Source organism: Enoplosus armatus, chromosome 17 (genome assembly GCF_043641665.1).
Source record: "Enoplosus armatus isolate fEnoArm2 chromosome 17, fEnoArm2.hap1, whole genome shotgun sequence".
Lineage (NCBI taxonomy): Eukaryota > Metazoa > Chordata > Actinopteri > Centrarchiformes > Enoplosidae > Enoplosus > Enoplosus armatus.
In genome coordinates this window covers 8,242,132-8,263,745 of record NC_092196.1, presented here as the reverse complement: position 1 = coordinate 8,263,745, position 21,614 = coordinate 8,242,132, and the positions used below count along the sequence as shown (strand labels likewise).

Below are 21,614 nucleotides of genomic sequence, written 5' to 3'. Positions count from 1 at the left end.
TGCTGCAAAGTAAAATCACTTCTGTCACCTGTTTCTTCCTCTTACTCCACTTGATTTGCATGAGTGTCTGTGATTGGCTGCTGTAAGTTCAGAGAGGGAGATACTGCCCACTCCTGATTGGCTGGGAGCAGAAGGGGGGCGATGCTGTGTGTGAACATAAATACAGAGTGCAGCCTGACAGGCACGCTCACACGCTTCTGCTGTCATCCTCCCCTCCAACACAACTGCACCCAGCTCCATCACTGACATCAAAACAGTCTCCAGACGAGGATCCACAGGCAACGGAGGAGAGGACAAAGGAAAAAAAGCACAGAAGGGAGATTCTTTCAAGCAGTGCTTCTGGAGAAAAGGTGCAACAGAAAGTCGTCATGTCTCTTGAAGTGAAGGAGAAGACAGATGTGCGTCTGGTGTTTTTGGGAGCAGCTGGAGTGGGGAAGACAGCCCTCATCCAACGCTTCCTCAAAGACACCTTTGAGCCCAAGCACCGGCGCACAGTGGAGGAGCTCCACAGGAAGGAGTACGAGGTGGGGGGCGTCAAAGTCACCATCAACATCATGGACACCAGTGGCAGCTACTCCTTCCCCGCCATGCGTAAGCTCTCCATCCAGAACAGCGACGTCTTTGCCCTGGTCTACGCCGTGGACGACCCGGAATCCCTGAAGGCGGTCAAGAGTCTGCGAGAAGAGATCCTGGAGGTCAAAGAGGACAAGTACACGCCTATTGTGGTGATAGGCAACAAGATAGACCGTCAAAATGAGCGCCAGGTGTCCAGCGAGGACGTGCTGTCCACGGTGGAGCTGGACTGGAACCACAGCTTCCTGGAGTCCTCTGCCAAAGACAACGTCAACGTGCTGGAGGCCTTCAGGGAGCTGCTCCGGCAGGCCAACCTGCCCAGTTGGCTCAGTCCAGCATTGTGCCGGAGACGGGAAACCTTCCCCAAGGAGAGCAACAAACGACCCCCTTTGAACAAGACCAACAGCTGCCTCATCTCATAATGTGGAGCTGCTCGGAGGGCAACAACGCCAACAGAGACTGACAGAAAGAGATAAAACTGCCCAAAAGAGACTGAAAGGTTGACTTGTTGTTTGTTGCTGGGGAGAAACAAACCAAGAGACAGTGTTAAATGTGTTAAGACACAGTGAGACAGTAAGTGATGTCTCCTCATTAGGCTTGAAAGCATTGCATTGAACCCCACAACAGCATTGGAGGAACAGAGATGCAACAATGAGGACGGACGCCACCTTAAACACATGGAAGAATGTGGTTGAACAACTGTTTGAACAGTGAAAAAAAAAAAAAGAAACCGTGCTCAAAGACACTACTTACTGTGAATTTCAAAAAAAAAAAAAAAAGAAGTTGTAATAAATCGTGACAGTGCAGCAGCAGCTTTATGTATCATACGCTCAGTTTTCACTCAAGTGTATATGTGATGTCTCCTTTTCGGCTTTTGCTGGTGTTAAAAAAGTGCAATAACGGTAAAGTGATGGCTTATTATGCAAAAGGTCTGTTAACATAATAGGAATAAAGTGAACAACAGAAGGACATAAACTGGTAATAAAGTGTACATGTTTTTAATAGCAACACATCGAACATCATGTTATGTTATATGAATTCTTGCTGCTTTGCAAAACCTCATCATGCACTTGGCGTGAACATGTGAACCATTGTTTTGAAATACATAACTGCTGGTGTTTTTCTTCCTCTCTCTTTGTTTGACCAATACATTCTTCTTTCAATTTTGAGTTTGACACATTAGGTGTAGGAAGTGTTAGGAAGTGAAGGTGTCCTTTTCAAACCTATACATCGATGCACCATGGCTTTGAGAATTTAAATGGGGTTTTCTTTTCACCAAAACAGCACAAAGACCAACGTGATGTTTGATGTTCTGATTCAGTACTTATTTTAATAATAATAATTAAAATAATAAACAGTTTTCCAGTCACACTGCTTATCTCATCCACTCTCTACACATTAATAAGCAGTTTTTGCAGATTACCATTCTTGACGTGACAAGGGGTGTGTGTGTGGTGGGTATGGTATCAGAGTATGTTATCCCAGTCCAAACTGAAGTACAAGGAAAGTAAAATAAAGCAGACAGAAGATGCCTCATGTGTGTGAAAACAGCTCACCGTTCACACAATGACAGTTTGGATCTGAGGACTTTAAAATTGTCTTGTACTTGCGGCGATGATACATGTCAAAACAAGGGAAGTCTCCTCTAAAAGAAATGTGACTATATTAAATGTGAATGTAACACAGAACGTATTGGGCTGGTAAGCATTTGGAAAAGTTCTTCTGTCACAGCATATGGAGACATTTGATATCTAAATGGCATATTAAATGGCTGTAATTCCACTCCAAGTTGTATCATGTTAACTAATTGTCTACTTGTTTTCTTGAGAAGAGCACTGGTCTAACCAGAAATGTAAGTTTTAAAAAGACTGAAAAACAAGAACTGCTGCATCACTTCAGCTACGTGTCTGTGTTTAAACTGATGGTGTTGATTCTAATATGTGTACCAAAAGCTGGTGAAATAAAGTAAAATAAAGACATATTGCTTTGGTCTATCGCACACATGGACTCACACAAAATCAATGCTATGATCTCTGTGTTCTGCATTGCATTGCCCTCTGGTGGTCATTGTTTAGCAACAATGCAGCAGTTTGCTGAATGCTCGCTGCAGGTCAACATGAGGAAGCAGGTCTTTTCAAACAAGGGAATCAACAAAAATGAGATTATAAGGGAACATAAAAACCCGTGAATGCCTTATCAACGTCTGTTTCCAATGACTGCTACAATGCATGAGATAATGTCGTTTAGTGCAGACTCAACAATACAGTTTAATGAGGGAAGAGAGTCTGCAGGTTTTCATTGCAACCAAACAGGTGAGGTAAGATTTTAGTCTGAATTAAAAACTGCTGAGAGGTATTCACATAAGTATTTGGACTGGCAACACAACCATATTAATCAACGCTCATGACACTTTATAATCAACAGGCTACATCTTCTTAGTGTGATCTCGACCATATATGTTGGCCTTCTGGATCCTGTGTGAAATTGCCGGCTTTGGATTGTTGTGATATAACTTGATACTGCAGACGCTTTAAAATACACAATTAAAATAGTATTTAGTTGATTTCCATGTTCTCTGAGAGCCCCTTCATATGTATTTAACAACATTTCCTGACGGTTAAAAGGCTACACAGGCCCAGAGAGGGAGAGAAAAAAAGGTATGCTTCCCCTTTCCAAAAACCCTCAGAGACAAGGTGCATTGTTTCCCCAGAATCACACGAGGAAGTGACCTATGATTATCAGATCTCTGGTTCCTCTTTGAGTACCGTTTAAACTCACAGCTGTCGTCAAACTCGTCTTTTCGGCGCACAGACGGACACAGACAGGCAGACCATCCTCTTTTAAAGCTCAGGTGCGAACTAAACTTTCCATTCAGGTTGTACTAAAGACAGGCATCTGTTGTAGATAAGCTTTAGAAAATGTAAACCATTCAAATAAGTCTCTGCTACCACGTATAACGTAGAAACTCAATTTCTACCATAGATGACGAGTGTTTCTGTGTTTGTCTCTGCTCCTAGACTTGGTCTAAGCTCCTCAGTGTTGTTTAGATACCTGAGAAGTTTTGAACAAGGATAGGATCTCTGACTGTCACTACATCAGGTGTTAAGATGAGCCAACTACTAAAAAAACAAGTGCTATGAGTAAATGATTCTACATTTTATACTTCATACCTTTAAACAAGGTTTACTGTAGTGCTCCACGTCAAAGTTAAACGTAGGCCTTCTCATACACCAATACAGTATTTTAATGTTTGTATTAACTTTTATTATTTTTGCTAACTACCAACTTTTCTGCTACATTTATCAAACAGACATCAGTGTACATAAAGATTGCTTGAAACAATAAGATTAGCCAATAGCAATTTGATTCAGAGCAGCCAATATGAGGAGGAAAAGATCCAAAAACGACATCTCGACCATAAATCTGTCTGAAATCTTAAAACTTCTGATCTAAAATCAATATTTGAATACATCTATTTAAGCAGTAGAATCATTTTCCTAGGCTAATATTTCATTTCTTGTTTGTTTTTATGATGTGAGTCAAAAATAAAGAAACATGATCATATAATACAGTACAGCATTTCCACTTAGTGTGTAAAGATGTAACATTTCTGTTGTTTTCTGTCAAGTTAATGCAAAATATCTTCAATGTAATTTAGAGAGACAGAGAGAGAGAGATACTGGTTTAGCAGACACTTAGAAGAACTAAGAGCTAATCCAAACTAAAACCTAATAAAATCTGACTTATATTCATAAGAAAAGCACAATATGATTCCTCACTGGTAGAGACGAGGCACAACAAGAGGCAACCGTTTTATTTTCATACACATTGACAAACGCTAGACAGAACGGTGTAAGTGTCTAAATGATACGCCCTCGACATCACAGACATGTCAGGGCAACAGTGAATACAGAGAAGACGTCGTGAAATACACTAAAGACAGATACAGGAGGCATTGCAACAGCATTTGATATGACACCAGCATGTGCATCTAGCTGTCATATATCCAACATGTCAGGAGAGATACAGTATCTATAACAAAACTAAAAAGGTAAAAGGAACAGACGTACAGTACTGCTGTATGGAAGACATTCTCCACAAACCTTTTTCAACATGTGAAACAGGAACAAAGCATCAAAAACAGAAGAACAAATAATTGTGCATTGGCTTATTAAAGTATATTTCCCTGAGCAAAAGGCTCAATCAGCATAGGAATACACTACTTTCCCCTCGAGCATCACTTCAACGTTTACTCAAAGCACAAAAAGGTGCGCATGTTCTGATGTAAACACCACAGCAGTTCGTAGACAAACATCAAGACCAAACTGGGGTTTTTTGCATGTTTTTGCCAATTTACTAAAAGACACACATAATAACAAACCCACCATATTGGATTTTGTCAAAGTCGTCATTGTAAAGTAATGCACCTAAAGCATGTATCAATTCAAAGTCCACCTTTCTGGTACATTCAAGTGCTGGTATGTCACTCAAGTTTCAAGACGTCGAAGTTAGTTGCTGTAAAGCTCTGTATACATGAGCCATGCTGTCCAAAATTCAGACTCAGGCGGGCAAAAACAAACTGAGCAAATGTGGACAACTTTGCTGCTGCTTGCATTTAAAAAGGTTATGGGATTAGTGTTGCTAACAACACAAAACGTATTATGAGCCCACCACACAAGCAGACTTTCAGTCACATCAGATAACAATAATGTAACTGACAAAAAGGAAAACCAAGCAGGAGGTTTCGCTGTGATCGGTAATGTAACCAAGGCAGATTCCTGCAACTTGAGTTTCATAGCAAACCGAAATGAACAAAAAACACTGACTGCTTAGAAAAACATACAAAATACATGAAGAAAATCTTTGCTCTGCTTTTAACAGTGGACAGAAATGTTTAGTATTGATGGTTTGTAATTAATTTGCTAAAACAAAGGTGGTCTTTTTAGCTATTTATGTATTCATGTGCTTGATATCACTGTCAGATAACAGTCACCATCAGGCAGCTAAAATAAGCACAATATTGGACTAGGCATGTTCAGTCTACTGTTAGAGAGATATAGTATACTAAAGGGTGAGTTCATCCAAATAACAAATAAAAAAATGATAATAAAGCTTCCAACTTACTGCTATACGTAACCATGCATTGTTAAATGTCTGCTTCAGGCTCAATCCAATGGAAGTGAATGGAATTTTTGGTGTTCAAATCTATTAAATACTCCAGATAATCCGCAGACCTCTCTGTCAACATTGTAGAGTTTTTCAAATATCATTAATCAATTCTTTCAGCTGCACATTTCAGTCAAACCAAGTATATTGATATTTTGAGCAGCACAAAAGAAATTACATAAACCTCCATCCTCTTCTTAGGATGGAGGTTTATGTTTATGTAAAATATCTTGATGTTATAATTTAGTACGGCCCCCCTATATATACAATGTAAAATGGCAATCCATTCCCATTTTCCACAGATGGTGCAAAAAAATGCTACATAAAAATATAGCTTGGGCACCAATAAAGAGTAGTTTGTCCAGTCTTGACAATGCGGTTAGAAACAACACACCCCATTAAATGCAAAGAAATCTGACTGGAGACATTTTTCTCTTCTCTTTTGCAGTTGAAGCGCAGTCATTACATATGAGGTACGGCAGTGTATGACAAAATAAATACAAAGCATCTTTTGTTCAAGTTGGAAAATAAACAAAAGCAGTGAGACAAGGAAAGAACCGGAAATAAGGCTGAACGCATCAAAGCTCAAAGTCATTTGTTTGCTATTTTATAATCTTCTCTTAACAAGACCAAAATGCATTTCCCAACTTAACAAATGAAATAAGTTTTTACAACTTTTGATAAGAAGTCAATTAACTTTGGGTAGTTCTTTAAATGAATTTGGATAAATGTAATACTGACATACACAAGACATGGAACATGGCATTAGCATGTTTTTTACAGCACTGGGAAGAAGTGCACCTGCTCTCAGTGGCTATCAGACCCACCTCAGCTCTCACTCTCCGACACTCTAGTCGTCCACGGTGATGTTGCGGAACAAGTAGGCCATGGACTCTCCATTGTGGATGCGGCGGATAGCCTCTGCCAATATCATGCTGACATCCACGGTCTTGATTTTGGGACACTGTAGCTTCTGTACTTCATGGGGGACTGTGTTGGTCACCACCACCTGAGGGTCGAACAATCACAAAGATGGTGCTTAGACTTTATGAGATGTTTTCCACTTACATTTAAAATAAGTTTACCAGCGCAGTTTCTTCTCAAGCTGATTTAATGACGTCACTGATGACGGTCACACAAGATACCAGGATTTGGTCATGAGGGAACTGGAGAAACTACTGCTTTATTAAAACTAGTGCACACACTTGTTTGTGCAAGAAGAAAAACAGCTTACACTAGTGATAGTGAGTGATAAGAGGGAAAGATATTAAAAGCAACATATGTTTTTTGCTTCCTTTGGCTGTGAACTCTCAGTGGCTACTGCAGCTCATAGCTTTCAAATCTTTTACACATTATATGCAGGTTTTTGTACAAATAAATATAAACATGTTTGAAATGGAAGTCTAGACATCAGAGATGGCTTAAAACTTGACCTTTTTAATCTGCACAAAGTGAGTTCCAACACACCAGATTTGACAGAGCCCTCAAAAAGTTCCCTGGGAGAGTTTAATTAAGCTAAACAATGCCTGCCAAGTACATATGAGGAACAAACTGTAAAACAAATGTTATAAACCTAAATCATATATTTTAAATTACATCAATAAAATAAATACTAAATGTAAACTTAAGTACAAATATTGCTGGTACCTTACTGCAAAAACACAGAACAAATACTGCTGGTACTTTGCTGAAAACACAGTACAAATACTGCAGGTTTTGTTTTCTGAACCCTGGATTTTTAAGAGGAACTGAAAATTGAAACTAGTAGTTTACAGAAATGCAACCTGCTGGATATAACGATCCTTTCCTGACTCGAGTTGCAACTGACAAAAAAAATACCTTCCATTAGGAGGAAGTATTGTCTTTCACATTGTGTTGATAAAGAATATATGAAAACTAATTCAACTAATTCAGTTTGGCATTTTTCTATTCCCCATTTGTGATATTTGTTAGATATGACAAAGAAAGTTTTCATTCAAACTCAACAATAGCGACTTTTAAGGATTAAACTTAAATACGATACATATGATTGAAAACAACAAGTTCAGGTGTCCTCACCTCATCGATGGCGGACTCCTCTATGAGGCGTGGAGCGTCAGCAGACAGTAAGCCGTGTGTGGCCATGATGTAGATTTTATAGGCCCCTCTCTCTTTCAGGATCTCTGCAGCTGCAACAAAGTCTCCTACATCATCTATAATGTCATCCTGAAGAAGAAAGAGAAAAAGAAAAATACAATCTGTCTCTGATCGGCTGGCTGCCCTCACAGTATAACTGAGTGTCTCAGGATAAAGGCAGGAACATTTGAACAACATTTGGCCACAAATGAGAATTATGGGATAACAAGAAATGCCAAAACATCAAGTCAGTGAATTGAGTCAATTGTGTCCGTTATACAGGAATATCCATCTAAAGTTTGCCAACATTAGCTAACATTAGCCACCATAAGCTACTTGTCATACCGGGCGACTACGTTCACTGTATTGAACATCGGTATACTTTATTGCTTATGAATTAAACTTTTTTTACATGTAAGAGGAAGAAAGTGTTATTACTTCTTTAGAAAAGTATCTTGCTTTAAAAAGGTGTGTGTCACATTTGTCCAAGTTATATCTTTAAAACCATACTGTACATGATAAGAGCAATCACAGTGGTAGTTCAGTAAATGAATCAATTTAACACTTATAGAGACCACTTGAAATGCTTTGAGAACTATGAAAGAGTAATTATCATTATGGCATATTATATTATTATGGCAGAGCAGCTAAAAATGACAGCTCAACCATGTCGGCTGCACAAAGCGCATTCGCAGCATCTTACCACAATGATGGCAATTCTGCCTCCCACGTCTCCGACTACAGTGATGGGAGGTTTCTCCTTGGCCATCATTACTGCAAAGGAAAGCAGAGCTGGTTACCTGAGAGAACACTTCGAGGAGGTTACGTGTACTGCATTTCACCTGATCAAAACCAAATCTCAGTAGATTGGGTAAAATGGGTTGAGAAAATGTTTCGAGACTTAGGCAAATCTGCACCCAGAGTTATGGGGTCGTTATTAGAGGATGTAAATGATTTGGAGTAATACAATGCTGTATTAAATTTAAAATGGCAATAATTTTTCCCCCCATTGTACCCCATCTACCCCTTGGAGTTTAAACTGAAATGCCAAACTTAGTACAGCACATGCCATGCAAAATCAAACGCCAGGGTTTTCTGGCCCAGGATACCCAATCAGGAGGCAATGTATAAGTGCCTGGACACACACAACCTCAGGCCCAGGCTGTGGCAGGCATATGGCAGCAGTCTGCATATGAACCAATATGCACCAGACAGATCTTGTTTCACACAGGACAACAGTGGCTGACAAGCACTGATGAGGGTTTCTCTTCATACACACTTGCCAATGTTCTGGGGTCAGTCCTCAGTCGAACATCACTGCTGCCAGCGACTACTTTTACATGCACACAATAATCTGATTACATCTCACAGGAGATGCAACAGCTGCATTTTTTGAACCAATGTCACACAACAAACAAGATATAATTTAATTATTCACATCTAAGCAGCTTGATTTGTCATTGTAACCTTCAGGCTACGGGCAGTAGCTTTGCTCCTGACAAACTGTAAACATCCTGGTGCCATGTAGTTTCGGTTGCTAAAATAAAACCATGCAACTTTTCAGTCTGCTAGAGGTACATAATCTGTCACTACAATGCTTAAATAGAAACATTACATAATAACATGTTGAAGACAACACAAAAGTGCTCAACCGTGTGACATACAGTATGTAATAATGACTAACCTACAACTAAAATAAAGAACTCTACACAACATGTTGTGAATTGAAGCACTAAAATTAAACTGGTATTAGATTCAACGTATCATATTTAAAATGACTACCCATTAAATACAGCTGTATTTGAAGTATTGTTGTGCATGTAAATGTAGTCATTCAAAAGGGTATAAAGGAGACAATCAACTGGTAAACAATCAGCCAGCCAAGCCGATTGTGAAGGGAAAAGTATAAAGAAGCAAAGAAAGCAGGAGCATGCCTTGCAGAACACTTTGCTGAATACCGTGAGTCCCACAGCATCAGAAAACCTGGCAGTGTCGCATTCAGCCTTTTATCACTATCAACCAAAAAACAGCAAAAGCCATGTTGTTAGCAGTAGACACACACTTCTCAAAAAGATGTCGTTTTCACAGCTTGCTGAGATACTGCAACAAGCTACCTGAGAAATGTTTGGTCAGTTGAAATTAATTTAAAGATGAAAGTTGTCAATAAAATTGATTAATCACCATTATTAAAAGGATTTCATCAGCAAATTTGAACAACAGGTTGGCATTGGATTCCAGAAACTTCTACCATAGAGATAAAAGCGGAATACTACACTAAATATTATTGTTGATAAAGTAAGTTCTGCTTAAACGTACCAACCATTCCATCCGTAACGCTTCTTCTTCCCATCAGTACGTTAGGTTTCAAAAGCATGCTATATTGTTATGTTCACATGCAGTTATGACCAAATGTTAATCAGGTTTTTAAGAGCAGGTTTAATATGGGTGCACCATGTGTTGATTGGCAAGATGAGTCCAGATATTTAAGTTAAAAATTAAACCAAAAAAAAAAATGTTTGGCATGGTTCTGGTTTGATTTATGGATTTCAAAATAAAATCAGAACACAACAAAACAAAGAGGGGTTTGGCCATCTTGTAGAACTAGCTGTCTGGAATCGCAGAAAGGTGCATTAAACATGAGCGCTGCTTGCTTCAAGTCAAACATGCCATGCAAATAGCACATAGTATGGAGCACAGAGTAGCCGATTGGCCTGAAAACATTGGTGTAAATGCAAATTGCCTGAGCACTAACAGTTTGTGCATTTTTTTCACTAACTCCCCTCTCCTGAATCCAGACTGCATTTTCACAAGATGCAACACAAACCCTTTATCTATACATGCACGAATTGAGGAACCATTTGAAGAGGAATCATTTTATAGTCAGATGTAAGTCATGTTTTTACGGTCGTACTTGGGAGCTCTATGCCAGGGAACGGAGCTTGTTGTTTGCCTGCTATTACCAACAAATAAACACCACGTTAACACAAATGCACAAATATTTGACATGACAAACACATGATGCCAAGACTTGGAAAATCCTCTCGCTAGGTTGACAGATTTCACATCAACAAATCAGACTCAGTGTGTTAAAATTTAAAGTCTTCTTATGGTTTAAGCAGTTTGCGAGTTGTTGTTCCAAAGGAGGATTTTTTAAGTCAAGGGTGGGAATAGAAACACAAGTAAGAATTGAAATATTTTTACTAAATAATAAAAGTGAATACTGGACGCAAATACTTCGGAGTCATTTGCCAATGACACAATAATTTGATATTTTCTCAGACTGAACCATTAAAATGTAAATGTGTTGACAACTATATGCTAGAGTCACGATAGTATTTCTCATCAAAAGTAAATATTGTAAAATCACAGGCAGGGACTATGATTCTATTATTAAGCAGGTCACTCTTTGTAAGTTAGGAGTTGCAGCTTGTGGAGGATGCAGCATGAGTAGAAGTAGTGTATCTGTGGAATTAAAACATGCAGTAACACAAAAATCAATTTCCTGGAGTATGGTTGATGGCATGAGTGAGAAACAGCAGAATCATCAGCACTAATAAGAGTTGTATTAGGTTGTCGGCAGGATTTATATTATGAATGCAGTAAAGTACTTAAACTAGCAGGAATTACAAGAAACGTCTTGCTGAATTTGACCGTGGTGTGACAAATAATGAGGACCAATAAACTGTTTTCTGTGCAAGGAAAAATCTATCAAGCACTGGACCTAAATCTGCAGAGAAAAATCTGAAAAACATCAACAGCGCTCTACAGAGATGTGTGTTCTTACAAGGAAGCTCCAGTCCTGTGTGTCCTGTGGTGTTGCGTACACATGGCGGGGAGTGTCTTCCATCAGCCATGTCAGACTCTGAACACTGAGCCTCGCCGTGAATCACAGCCAGACCCAAACGCAGGCGCTCTGCATATGACTGAGCCCTAGAAAAGAAAGACAAGAAATAGAGGACAGTCAGAAAGCAGTGCTAAAATGGGGCAGACACCTTTATCATTTCACATTTTCCTATGTACACACATTTTGTCACATACATTGCAAATGACTGCATCTATATAAAACACATTAGTATGATTGAATAGTAGCTGGCATACTGTCATGTTTTATATCAAGACCATTAAAATTGAATGTGTTCACATCAATGCTAACTTGCTGAGGTGCTAACTAAATGTGTTGTGTTTTATCGATCAGTTACCTCTTAGCTGCTGATGGGGACTTTGCCACAATGATGGCATTTCTATAATCAGGAATCTGACAGGAAAAAGGAAAACAGATGTCAATATTTCTATCAGAGTGATGGATTGGTTTGGTTTATAGGTGGGTTAACACGTAAACACACACAGCAGACATTCAAACACAATTATCACCTCTTCTTGGATGTACTGAATCAAGAAAGGGGAGGCACGCAAGTTGTCCACTGGAAAGCTGAAGAAGCCCTGGATCTCCTTCTGATGCAAATCCATGGTGATGATGTGTGTTAACCCTTTGGGGTAAAAGACAGTAGCATAAACTTAACACAGGTATTTCACTGCCAACATTCAGATTAACTTTTCTGTGTGAACATGATTCACAAAACACAGGTTAACATTCAAGTTGGTCTCTTTACCTGCTTTTGCTAACATCGAAGCTAACAACTTGCTCACTATTGAGCCCCTCTTTCTCATCTTGCACTGTTTGCTGTAGGGAAAGTAAGGGATGACGCCAATGATGTTCTTTGCACAAGATGTCTTGAGGGCGTAAGCCATAACCAGCAGCTCCATGATGGCTGTGTTGACATCTCTGGTTGCATAACAAAAAGGATAAAAATGGACATGTAAACTTTAGGAAGGATAATCATAATCTGATTTGCAGATGGTGAATTTGTGCTAAAGTCAGACATTAGTTGTTTTTTGTAACTCCTGTTGCAATGCAAATGACATGCCTTTCTTTACTCACCGTGGTATCGTCTGGATGATGAAGATAGTTTGTCCACGAACTGATTCTTTCACATCCACTCTAGTTTCTATTGTGAAGAAAATTAGGACGCAATGAGTTCATTTGGCAAAGCTGCAGCTTAATTTAAATAGTTTATCATTCTGATGACTTTTCACACCTTTTTAGTAACTATACACCTTCACAGTACATACACCTCTCAACATCACATACTGACATTGATAAAGCATGTAAAAGAGTCCAGTCGTTTCTCAAACCTGATTAGAGCTTTAAATTTCATAATCCCCAAAATACAGTGAAGCGATACAATACAGTACAATTAAAGTAAAACTACCACATGACCCAAGACATAGATTAAAAACATTGACGAGGCATTTACCTGATGCATCAGATTAATCTCCACAACAATAATACATGTCCATACCATACTCAAACATTCAACAGTCATCCCAGGCCAACAATATCTTTAAAAACATCAATGTCAACACGTATGTTAACTCTGTTTCAGATTCTGGGGGGAATTATGGCATTATGTGACACCATCATGTGCAGCACAACAGACTTAAACGCACCACTGGTTATAAAGAAGCAAAGCACACAGCTAACTCAGAGTAAAGTGTATTGTTCTCAAGGGTAGCCAGAGAAATGCCTGCCGTTAAGATCCTGTCAACCTAAATCAATAATTGCTAGTCATCTTTGTTGGTAACTTTAATACTTTTTTTCCTATAAACCATAATATCCTCCTCACCTCTGTTAGATTCCTGAAACACCACAGACTTCCCCAGTTCAACTCCCAGCCGCCTGTGAAAGAGAGCACAAAATTACAGATAAAACATAACCAATTGTGAGATGTAATGATACCAAATGCTGTGACTCAAACACAAACCAACATGAGACATGTAGCGCATTGCTCATTCATTCATTCATTCATTCATGATCGGACAGATCAGATTCTCTTTGGCAAAAGCAGCTGCATGCTTTCGCCAGTGTTCAATGTCACTGTTGATAACAGTCACACAACAAATAATTGTTTTCCATGTTACACAATGACCAATAATCAATTAATAATATTATTTGTCGTAGGTCAATGATAATTAAAAGAAAAATAGGCTGGTTATTGATCCTCTAATAGGCTTCGACCCTATGTATGAGAACATTAACTTAAAAAACAACATTGTGCTTACTCTGTTATCTTCTTGGCCAATTCTGTGCATGCCACGGAGGAGTTTGCGGAAAAGACTCGATAACCACTTTTAGCGACATTCATTCTGGCACTCCTGGTGGTTTATTTCCCAGACACGGACAGCAGTGGCAGCTTTTGTTAACAGACCACCGCGTTTGTTTCCGATTTTCTTGTGACGTTGTCTTTAGCTAACTAGCTAGCTAGCTACCTAACGCACATTAGCCTTCTAGGTGAGCTAATAACACAAAATGACCTTCACTGTGCGACATAAACTTCGCTACAGCATAGCTACAAAACAAACGTTAATTACTGTCTTTATTTTACTATTTTATCCGATTGTTCGGGGACAAACGACTGATACCTGTCACTTAGGTAGCCAGCACTGTAGCCTAACAACTGTCCACACTTAGAGCTACGGAATCCCGTTTGGGTCAAACTTGCCAGTTAGGCTTTGCGGAACATATATTTTGGATGATAATTGTTTTGTTTTTTTAAATGATACACATTGTAAATCCTATCTCGACGACACATCAGGTGCATACAATTTTAAATCATAACTGATGTGATGAAATTGAATGTAAGTAGCCCGAATAAAGACTTGAATTTGGGGAGCACAGTTTAAAAACAAATGACGCATTAAAAAATGGCGTTTGTGTGAAGTAATGTAGTAATTTGTTTACAACATAATAACAAGGCTGCTGTCATCTTAATTAGATTGGATGAGATAACGTCAGGTGGATCATCAGCCTGGTTCAATTATAGGCTACCAAAAACCTTTTGTAGACATAATTTTTATCTGCAGTTTTTGACAGAGCGGGCTTTCTTATAGATAATTAACACTGATATATATTAATAATTCACCTGTCATATAAATAATTTACATATGTTGCCCATAGTCATGTCAAAAATTGCATTTCTGACAGCACCTGAAAAGCAGTATTACTCCAACTGTCCACTAGATGTCGTTACTCATTAGCCCTGGATCTGCCCTGTAGTCTTGTATGTCTTTGGATGTAACAAAATGAGATCATGAGATCTTTGTTTTTCTGTGGAGAGCATATATGTCTGTGGTTAAAGGTGTAACATTATTCATATTATCTAGTGTCTGAGTTTGCTAGTGTGGGTATGAACAGGAGAAATAATCATAAAGAATTACAAAATGTATCTGGGCTCCTCTGTAGAAGCATGAACCAGTACCAGCAGAGCATGTTGATCTACAATCATTGACTACATCCACTACAACCAAATCTGATCCTAGAACATTTTGTTTGATAATCATAAACCGGTGCAACGAGAAGCATAATACATAAACTCTGATCTTGATGTTTTTAATTGGGAGTGCCTGAGATGGAGGTAATAATATTCACCTTTAACCAAAGTTAAAATATTTGCAATGTGATCAGCTGTTATTGAAGGTGATGCAGCTGAGATATTTAATCCCGGAAATAAGAGATGTGTCTACCATAAGCAGCTTGATTGTTGTGCTCTGAAGGACTCTGTCAATGTTTAACATGGTACTATATATTGTTAGCTCCTACTGCACATTGTACCTCCCTCAGTAAGGCAGTAAATATCACCTCCATCTTAGCTTTTGTTCCAATATCGGGTGTCTGTTCACGGCTCCTGTGTTTGCTCTCTTTTCACAGTTAACTCACAGATTCCTGTCAAATTGGCCCCGGTCACCCCGCCCACTAGGAAACTTGAATAAGAGCATTCTCAAGTTTTCAGCTGTGACAACACAAGTGAGATATGAATTCCCACTGATAACCCCTGCCACTACAAAGGTGGGAAATGTATGCATTTGAAGTGCAGTGAGAGCCATGTGGGTCTCTTGAGGGTGTGTGCTTATAATGAAAAGGGTAAAGTAATGAAAAATGGATTGAAAGCACGCTGATATAACCTGTATTTTGTACAGAACAAACCAAAATGAATAGACGCCTGCCCTATTTCTGATGAACGTCATGCTGTTTAATTTGCAGCCAGTAAAGTGTTTTTACATTTACGTCGGCAGGGCTTTGCGAGAAACTCAATATCATTCCAGGTTAATCTCCTGGATAGGCTGGAATGGTGACGATGGAGGTAAAAGGTCAGGGTGTGCTCCTTTATCTTATTTTAACGTCATAATCTTACATCCATGCTCACACATTGCACGTATTACACATCTGACTCTCTTAGTAAGGATTTGTTTCCTATCTCATCATGTTTTTCATTAAACACCACCTACAAAGGTGAGGTGGGTGGGGGGGGGGGTGTAAAAGAGAGAGTACAGAGGCTCCTCCTCATTCGCTGCATGTGTTTCTTGTGTTTTTTTCAGCCTGTTCTTCACTCACACTCTCGCTCAGCGGAGATTCAGAGGTTGAGAGCAAAGATTCTCACTGGGAAAAGGGGGGAAGGGAATCCGATTTCCGTCCTCTCTCACCAAGAAAGAGGCACAAACAAGAAAAAGGTAGAAATATAGGGTTGATTTTGAGGGAGGGGGGGTACTCTCATCAGCCCTGCCTTCTGCACGTGCTCAGCTCTGCACGACTGTCTTCCCAGATGGAGAGGATGCAGGGAGAGGGAGAGGTGAGCCACCTGGAGAGACCAAGCCCTCTGACTGACAAAGAGAGGGTGATGATCCAGGACTCCTGGGCAAAAGTCTACCAGAACTGTGATGACGTTGGGGTGGCCATACTGGTCAGGTATTTCTTTCTCTCAGTTTCACTCTCCTGTTTTTATGTTTGAAATGTTTAGCACAGGTTGAGCACAGAGTTAGGAAGATATTTACATTATTCTGACGGAAAAATATTGATAGAGAGGTGACAAATGCTGTGTATAATTAGAAAGGAGAAGACATATATTTGAGATATTTTAATATTTATCACCATTTGTTGTGGTTGTTTGTTGCACACAGCTTGCTGTTTCTACTTATCAGCACTTGCACGTCACACAAAACTGTATGTGTAGTATCGAATTTCCATTTTGAGACTTTTCCTCAATTTTCTCCTAATTTCTGCAACTTTAATTAGTTCACTATTGATAAGGTCAAATTTGCATTTTGTCTCTTTCCCCCCTCAGTAATATAATTGCACCTGCTGGAGCCACAAGGCCTTCTGATGCTTTCTCTCTAACCCCACTTAAGCCAGAGTCCAGACTGCAGGGTTATCCTCTCTCAGAATGCAGTCAATGCTAAATTTTAACAATCTCAAGTTTCTAGTCTATCCCCAGGAACAAAGTCAGTCATATTTTTGCATGAGATATTCTCACCTCTCCTTCTTTTTCTTAATCCTATTTATCAAATAGTAGAGGCGGAGGATAAACATTATAATCCATCAGTCAGACGTCTTTGGCACTCAAAGGGCTCCCTCCCCTGGAGCAGGTCATGTTCTGAATGCCTGTACAGAGGGCCAGGCAACCTACAGCAGCATGACTCCATCGCTGGCAGTCGGCTCTTTAAAATATCCCTCTCTCTTCTCTGAGAGTTTTATCACAACATCATCAGTCATTTAAACATTTTATGGTGAGAATGCAATCCAGTTGTTATAGCCACTGTTGTGATCTCTCTGTAATGTTTCCGCTGAAACCAACACAAAGAAACTGCTCCAAAAAACAACCATTTGCAGGGAATCGGAAAATGTCGGTGTGAAGGCTTTCAAGTGTGACGAGATTCTCTGCGTGACACAGCATGCCTTTATAATCTTTTATGATGGCATGAGGTGAAAGTTGAGATGGAGGTTAGTGAAAAACACAATAGAAAGCGCAATATACTTTCACAGTAACCATCAGTAAAAGAATGCATTTTTTCACAGATTACTGTCTATTAGGATTTAACGGCATCACTTATACCACTCCTCTTCCTTCTATGACAAACATGTTGAAACTAAATGAATTGAACTCAATATCCACTTATTTTCTTCCCCCACATTCCTTCACAAAGATCCTACGACCTTCAGGAATTTGAGGAATGAGCATTGATCGATAAGCATGACCATGGCAAATTCTCCTTTCAGCAGTAAGAGCACATCCTGTCGCTCTGCTGAACCTCAGCGTCGACTTGAATCCTTCCAACTAACTGTCTTTAGGGTAACAGATAAGATCCAAAGTAGCAAATTATGGCACCGTCTCTGAACCTCGAAACTTTCTCTGCTCTTCAGTTAGTCTTGAAGAATAGATAAGAAAGGATTAAGAGTCCAATGACCATATAAAATACTAATGAGGCTATTTATATGCAACCACAGGTCATGCAATTACAAGAGAGAAAGATTAAACACCACGGTTCCTCATTACTTTGCAGTGAAACTAGGAATACTTTTCTCCAGCACTTGCCAAGGCTCTCCACCCAGAGCTGGGAGATTAAGACACCACCTTCTATCCTCCCTTTTCAGACATTTAAATTCACAAGTGAAACTCTAACATCTACCCATATGCTTCGGGGCTAACAGAAAAATATTTGCTTCCTTTTGTGTTAGTTGTTGCAGAAACAGAGTGAGATGGGACATCAGGATTAGATAGCCAGCAACCAGATGCATTGGCCCTCTTCCCAGACTGTGCTGGTGGTGGGGGGGGGGGCTTGGTTCCTCTTTGCTAATTCTCTATGATACCTCTGAGGGTCAATCAAGGATAGAAATCAAAGAAAATGTCTTTGAACTGACTATTTGTTCTCAGAAAGAGCACAGTGTGAGTCAGGATGTGCAAAGAAACTTACAAATCTACAAAAATGTGAATAAAATAATATTCATGCCAAATGAAACATGAAATGTGAACTGTCGTTGCAGTAATAATAACTGATATCGCAGCCATAAAGTAAAAGATTCATGTGCTCATGATAGCCTGACCCTGGGGGGGGGTCCCTAATTTAATGAGTTAACTATCACACTGGGTTTACAGGGAAGAATCAATCATATACATCCTGTACCCATTTACTCATTTACAATGAGTGCAGAGTGAAGGATATTATTTGAATTGCTTTATTTGCTAAAGATGTGGGCCAACTTCTACCAACCTATAAACACTGAGATCACATTGAACAAGCTAATACATGTATTTATCAAAACCAGCTGAAACAGTTGTGAAACAGAACTCCTCCCAGAGACTAAGAGAGCTAAATCAACCTTCAGGAGAAACATCTGTTGCAAACAGCAAACGTTCAAGGAAGGTATATAAAGGGGAAAAAGGTGACTTTATGTTTGCCCTATGCACTGTATCATATAATCACCTAAAGAAAAAAGTAATGCTGAAATGTTATATTAATGTAAAAGTTAAGAGTGCTTAACATGCTTGCTCTTGCTGCTGAACGATCTCTTCACGAGCCAAAGTATGCAGAAGAACAGACACGTGAATTAGGGCAAAATGTCGAATAGGACGTACTGATAAACTCAGTTATGACAAGTATGTACATCTAACAGCTGTTGTCGTTAATAACATTAATGTCTAGTTATTCAGCCATTTTTCCTCATGATTTCTCTGCAGCTGGATGCTTTTCCTTCACTTTTTTAATTATTTTCATGTACCCCACAGTACCCAGATAGTAGTTTAAAGCAAACATTTAAAGGGAAAATATGCAGCACTCTCATGTCAGCGCTGATATTTACTTATGGTATCTTGCCAGCTCAAAAAGAAAAAAATTAACGTGGGTTTGCAGGATGGAGCTGGTGCAGGCTGAAGGGCGATGAGATTAGCGGAGCTTCGCAGCAGCTGCTCATACTCATATCTGTCATTTAGTCTAACTCTCCTCCTTTGCAGGCTGTTTGTGAACTTCCCGTCATCCAAGCAGTACTTCAGCCAGTTCAAGCACATCGAAGAGCCGGAGGAGCTGGAGAGGAGTGCCCAGCTTAGGAAGCATGCTCACAGAGTCATGAATGCCATCAATACGCTGGTGGAGAGCCTTGACAACTCAGACAAGGTGGCCTCAGTGCTGAAGCTGGTGGGCAAAGCCCACGCACTCCGACACAAGGTGGAGCCTGTGTACTTTAAGGTAAAGTGTGTGTGAATAAAAAAAGAAGTGACACACACACACACACAGACATTAACTTTAAAGGTTGGGATGTTTGTGTTTAACAAATTAGTAAAACAGTTAAAGCTGTGTAACGGTATTTTTGACCACTAGAGGGCAGAAAGTAGACTCTAAAACATAAACTGCAAAAAACCACAGATGTTAATTCTGTGATGGAACCCAGAGGAGACCATGAAAGCACTTTTTGATCCCAGATTCGGGTTAACCATCTTTGTCAGTTACTGGTCCCAGACAATCCAGTAAAACAGTGAGGAAGCCTGGGCGGAGCAGAGGTGGGAAACTGTGATAGGCTGAGACACATGTCAGATAAGAAATTATGTCATATAACATAATACCTTTTGAGCCTTAACATCGTGTTAATGGAATAATGATTCTCAAAACTGCTAACCAATGCGATATAACATGTTAAATAGTGAACTTTAGAGGTGGTCTTGGGCAGTTTTTGTTACTTTTGAGCAGAGCCAGGCTAGCTGTTTCCCCCTGTTTCCAGTCTTTATGCTAAGCTAACCGCCTGCTAGCTGTAGCTGCATATTTGCCATACAGATATGAGAGTGGTATCGATCTTCTCATCTAAATCTGTGTAAAAAAAAAAGAAGCAAATAACTTTATTTCCCAAAATGTCGAGCTATTCCTTTAAGGGAACTTGAAGGTGTCTGAAGTATTGCATTTTGTCGTGTCTTGCCCAGATCCTTAGTGGTGTGATACTGGAGGTCCTGGGAGAAGAGTTTTCAGAGGTTGTGACACCAGACGTGGCCGCGGCATGGACCAAACTCCTGGCTACAGTCTACTGCAGTATCACTGCCGTCTATGAGGAAGTGGGCTGGACTAAGTTCTCAACCTCAACTGGGTGAAGCTTTTAGTCTGAGTTTACTGGACCACCTAGAGACTTATAATCTTTTGGGCCAGGGCCTCATAGGAGAGGGATGAAATGACTGTACTCACCTTTGAAGGGAAGCAATGTATCGTTACAGAAGTTATCTGACAAATCTGGGGAATACAGTTTAATGTAATCTGAGATAATCATGGGCTATAGGACACTTTTCATAGCTAATTGTGTGTGTGTGGGTGTGTGTGTGTGTGTGTGTGTGTGTGTGTGTGTGTGTGAAAGCTCTCCTTGTTTTATTATACTCTTGTAAAGGACCAAACCATTTTGAGGAGCGAGCAAAGAGGAAGAAAATGCAAACGTAAACATTGGACAAGAGGTCACATATGACTTGGATGTGCCTTCTACCGAATGTGTATATCTAGACACTGCCATGTAAATATAATTCTTTCTAAATATCATGTGATGTTTCCTTTTATCAGTCTGTATCCTCTTGTGTTCCCTTTGTGAGACGTTTGGAAGGCATTTTAAAATTTTTAACTGTTCATTGTGATGATTTTACATTTTTTTTTCATTTTGACTCACCTTTGTATCTGTATTTAACAACATTTTGAAATAAAAAATACAAAGAAAACCCGGTGACGTTTAACGCCACAATGCCGAATCCTTTTAAACTGCTCTAATCTGATTCCCCTGCATTTCTGCTCATGAATGTGTCGACAAAATTAGACCTTTCTTTTCTCTCGCTTGGCCTACTGCTCTCTTATTCTCTGCTTGAGTCAGCAGCGCTAAGAATAAGTGGCTCAGCTGCTGAAAGTCCCTATTT

The 21,614-nt window shown here is 39.5% G+C and overlaps 3 protein-coding genes across 3 annotated transcripts; 2 read left to right on the top strand and 1 right to left on the bottom strand.

Moving 5' to 3' along the window:
- The first annotated feature begins 214 nt into the window (after positions 1-214).
- On the top strand, positions 215-1,942 carry rasd4 (rasd family member 4). The gene has a single exon (XM_070923199.1). The coding sequence runs from the start codon at positions 369-371 to the stop codon at positions 993-995; it is 627 nt and encodes a 208-aa protein (XP_070779300.1). The 5' UTR covers positions 215-368; the 3' UTR covers positions 996-1,942.
- A 4,589-nt stretch (positions 1,943-6,531) lies between these two features.
- On the bottom strand, positions 6,532-14,057 carry prpsap1 (phosphoribosyl pyrophosphate synthetase-associated protein 1). Its single transcript, XM_070922964.1, has 10 exons — positions 13,975-14,057; positions 13,539-13,591; positions 12,794-12,860; positions 12,465-12,637; positions 12,226-12,341; positions 12,054-12,109; positions 11,639-11,784; positions 8,558-8,628; positions 7,798-7,944; positions 6,532-6,748 (listed from the first exon to the last, which is right to left on the bottom strand). Exons 1-10 carry the CDS (start codon positions 14,055-14,057, stop codon positions 6,590-6,592), a joined length of 1,071 nt encoding a protein of 356 aa, XP_070779065.1. The 3' UTR covers positions 6,532-6,589.
- A 2,262-nt stretch (positions 14,058-16,319) lies between these two features.
- LOC139300164 (cytoglobin-1-like) lies at positions 16,320-21,416 on the top strand. Its single transcript, XM_070923169.1, has 4 exons — positions 16,320-16,419; positions 16,512-16,654; positions 19,695-19,926; positions 20,652-21,416. Exons 2-4 carry the CDS (start codon positions 16,512-16,514, stop codon positions 20,814-20,816), a joined length of 540 nt encoding a protein of 179 aa, XP_070779270.1. The 5' UTR covers positions 16,320-16,419; the 3' UTR covers positions 20,817-21,416.
- Positions 21,417-21,614: the final 198 nt, after the last annotated feature.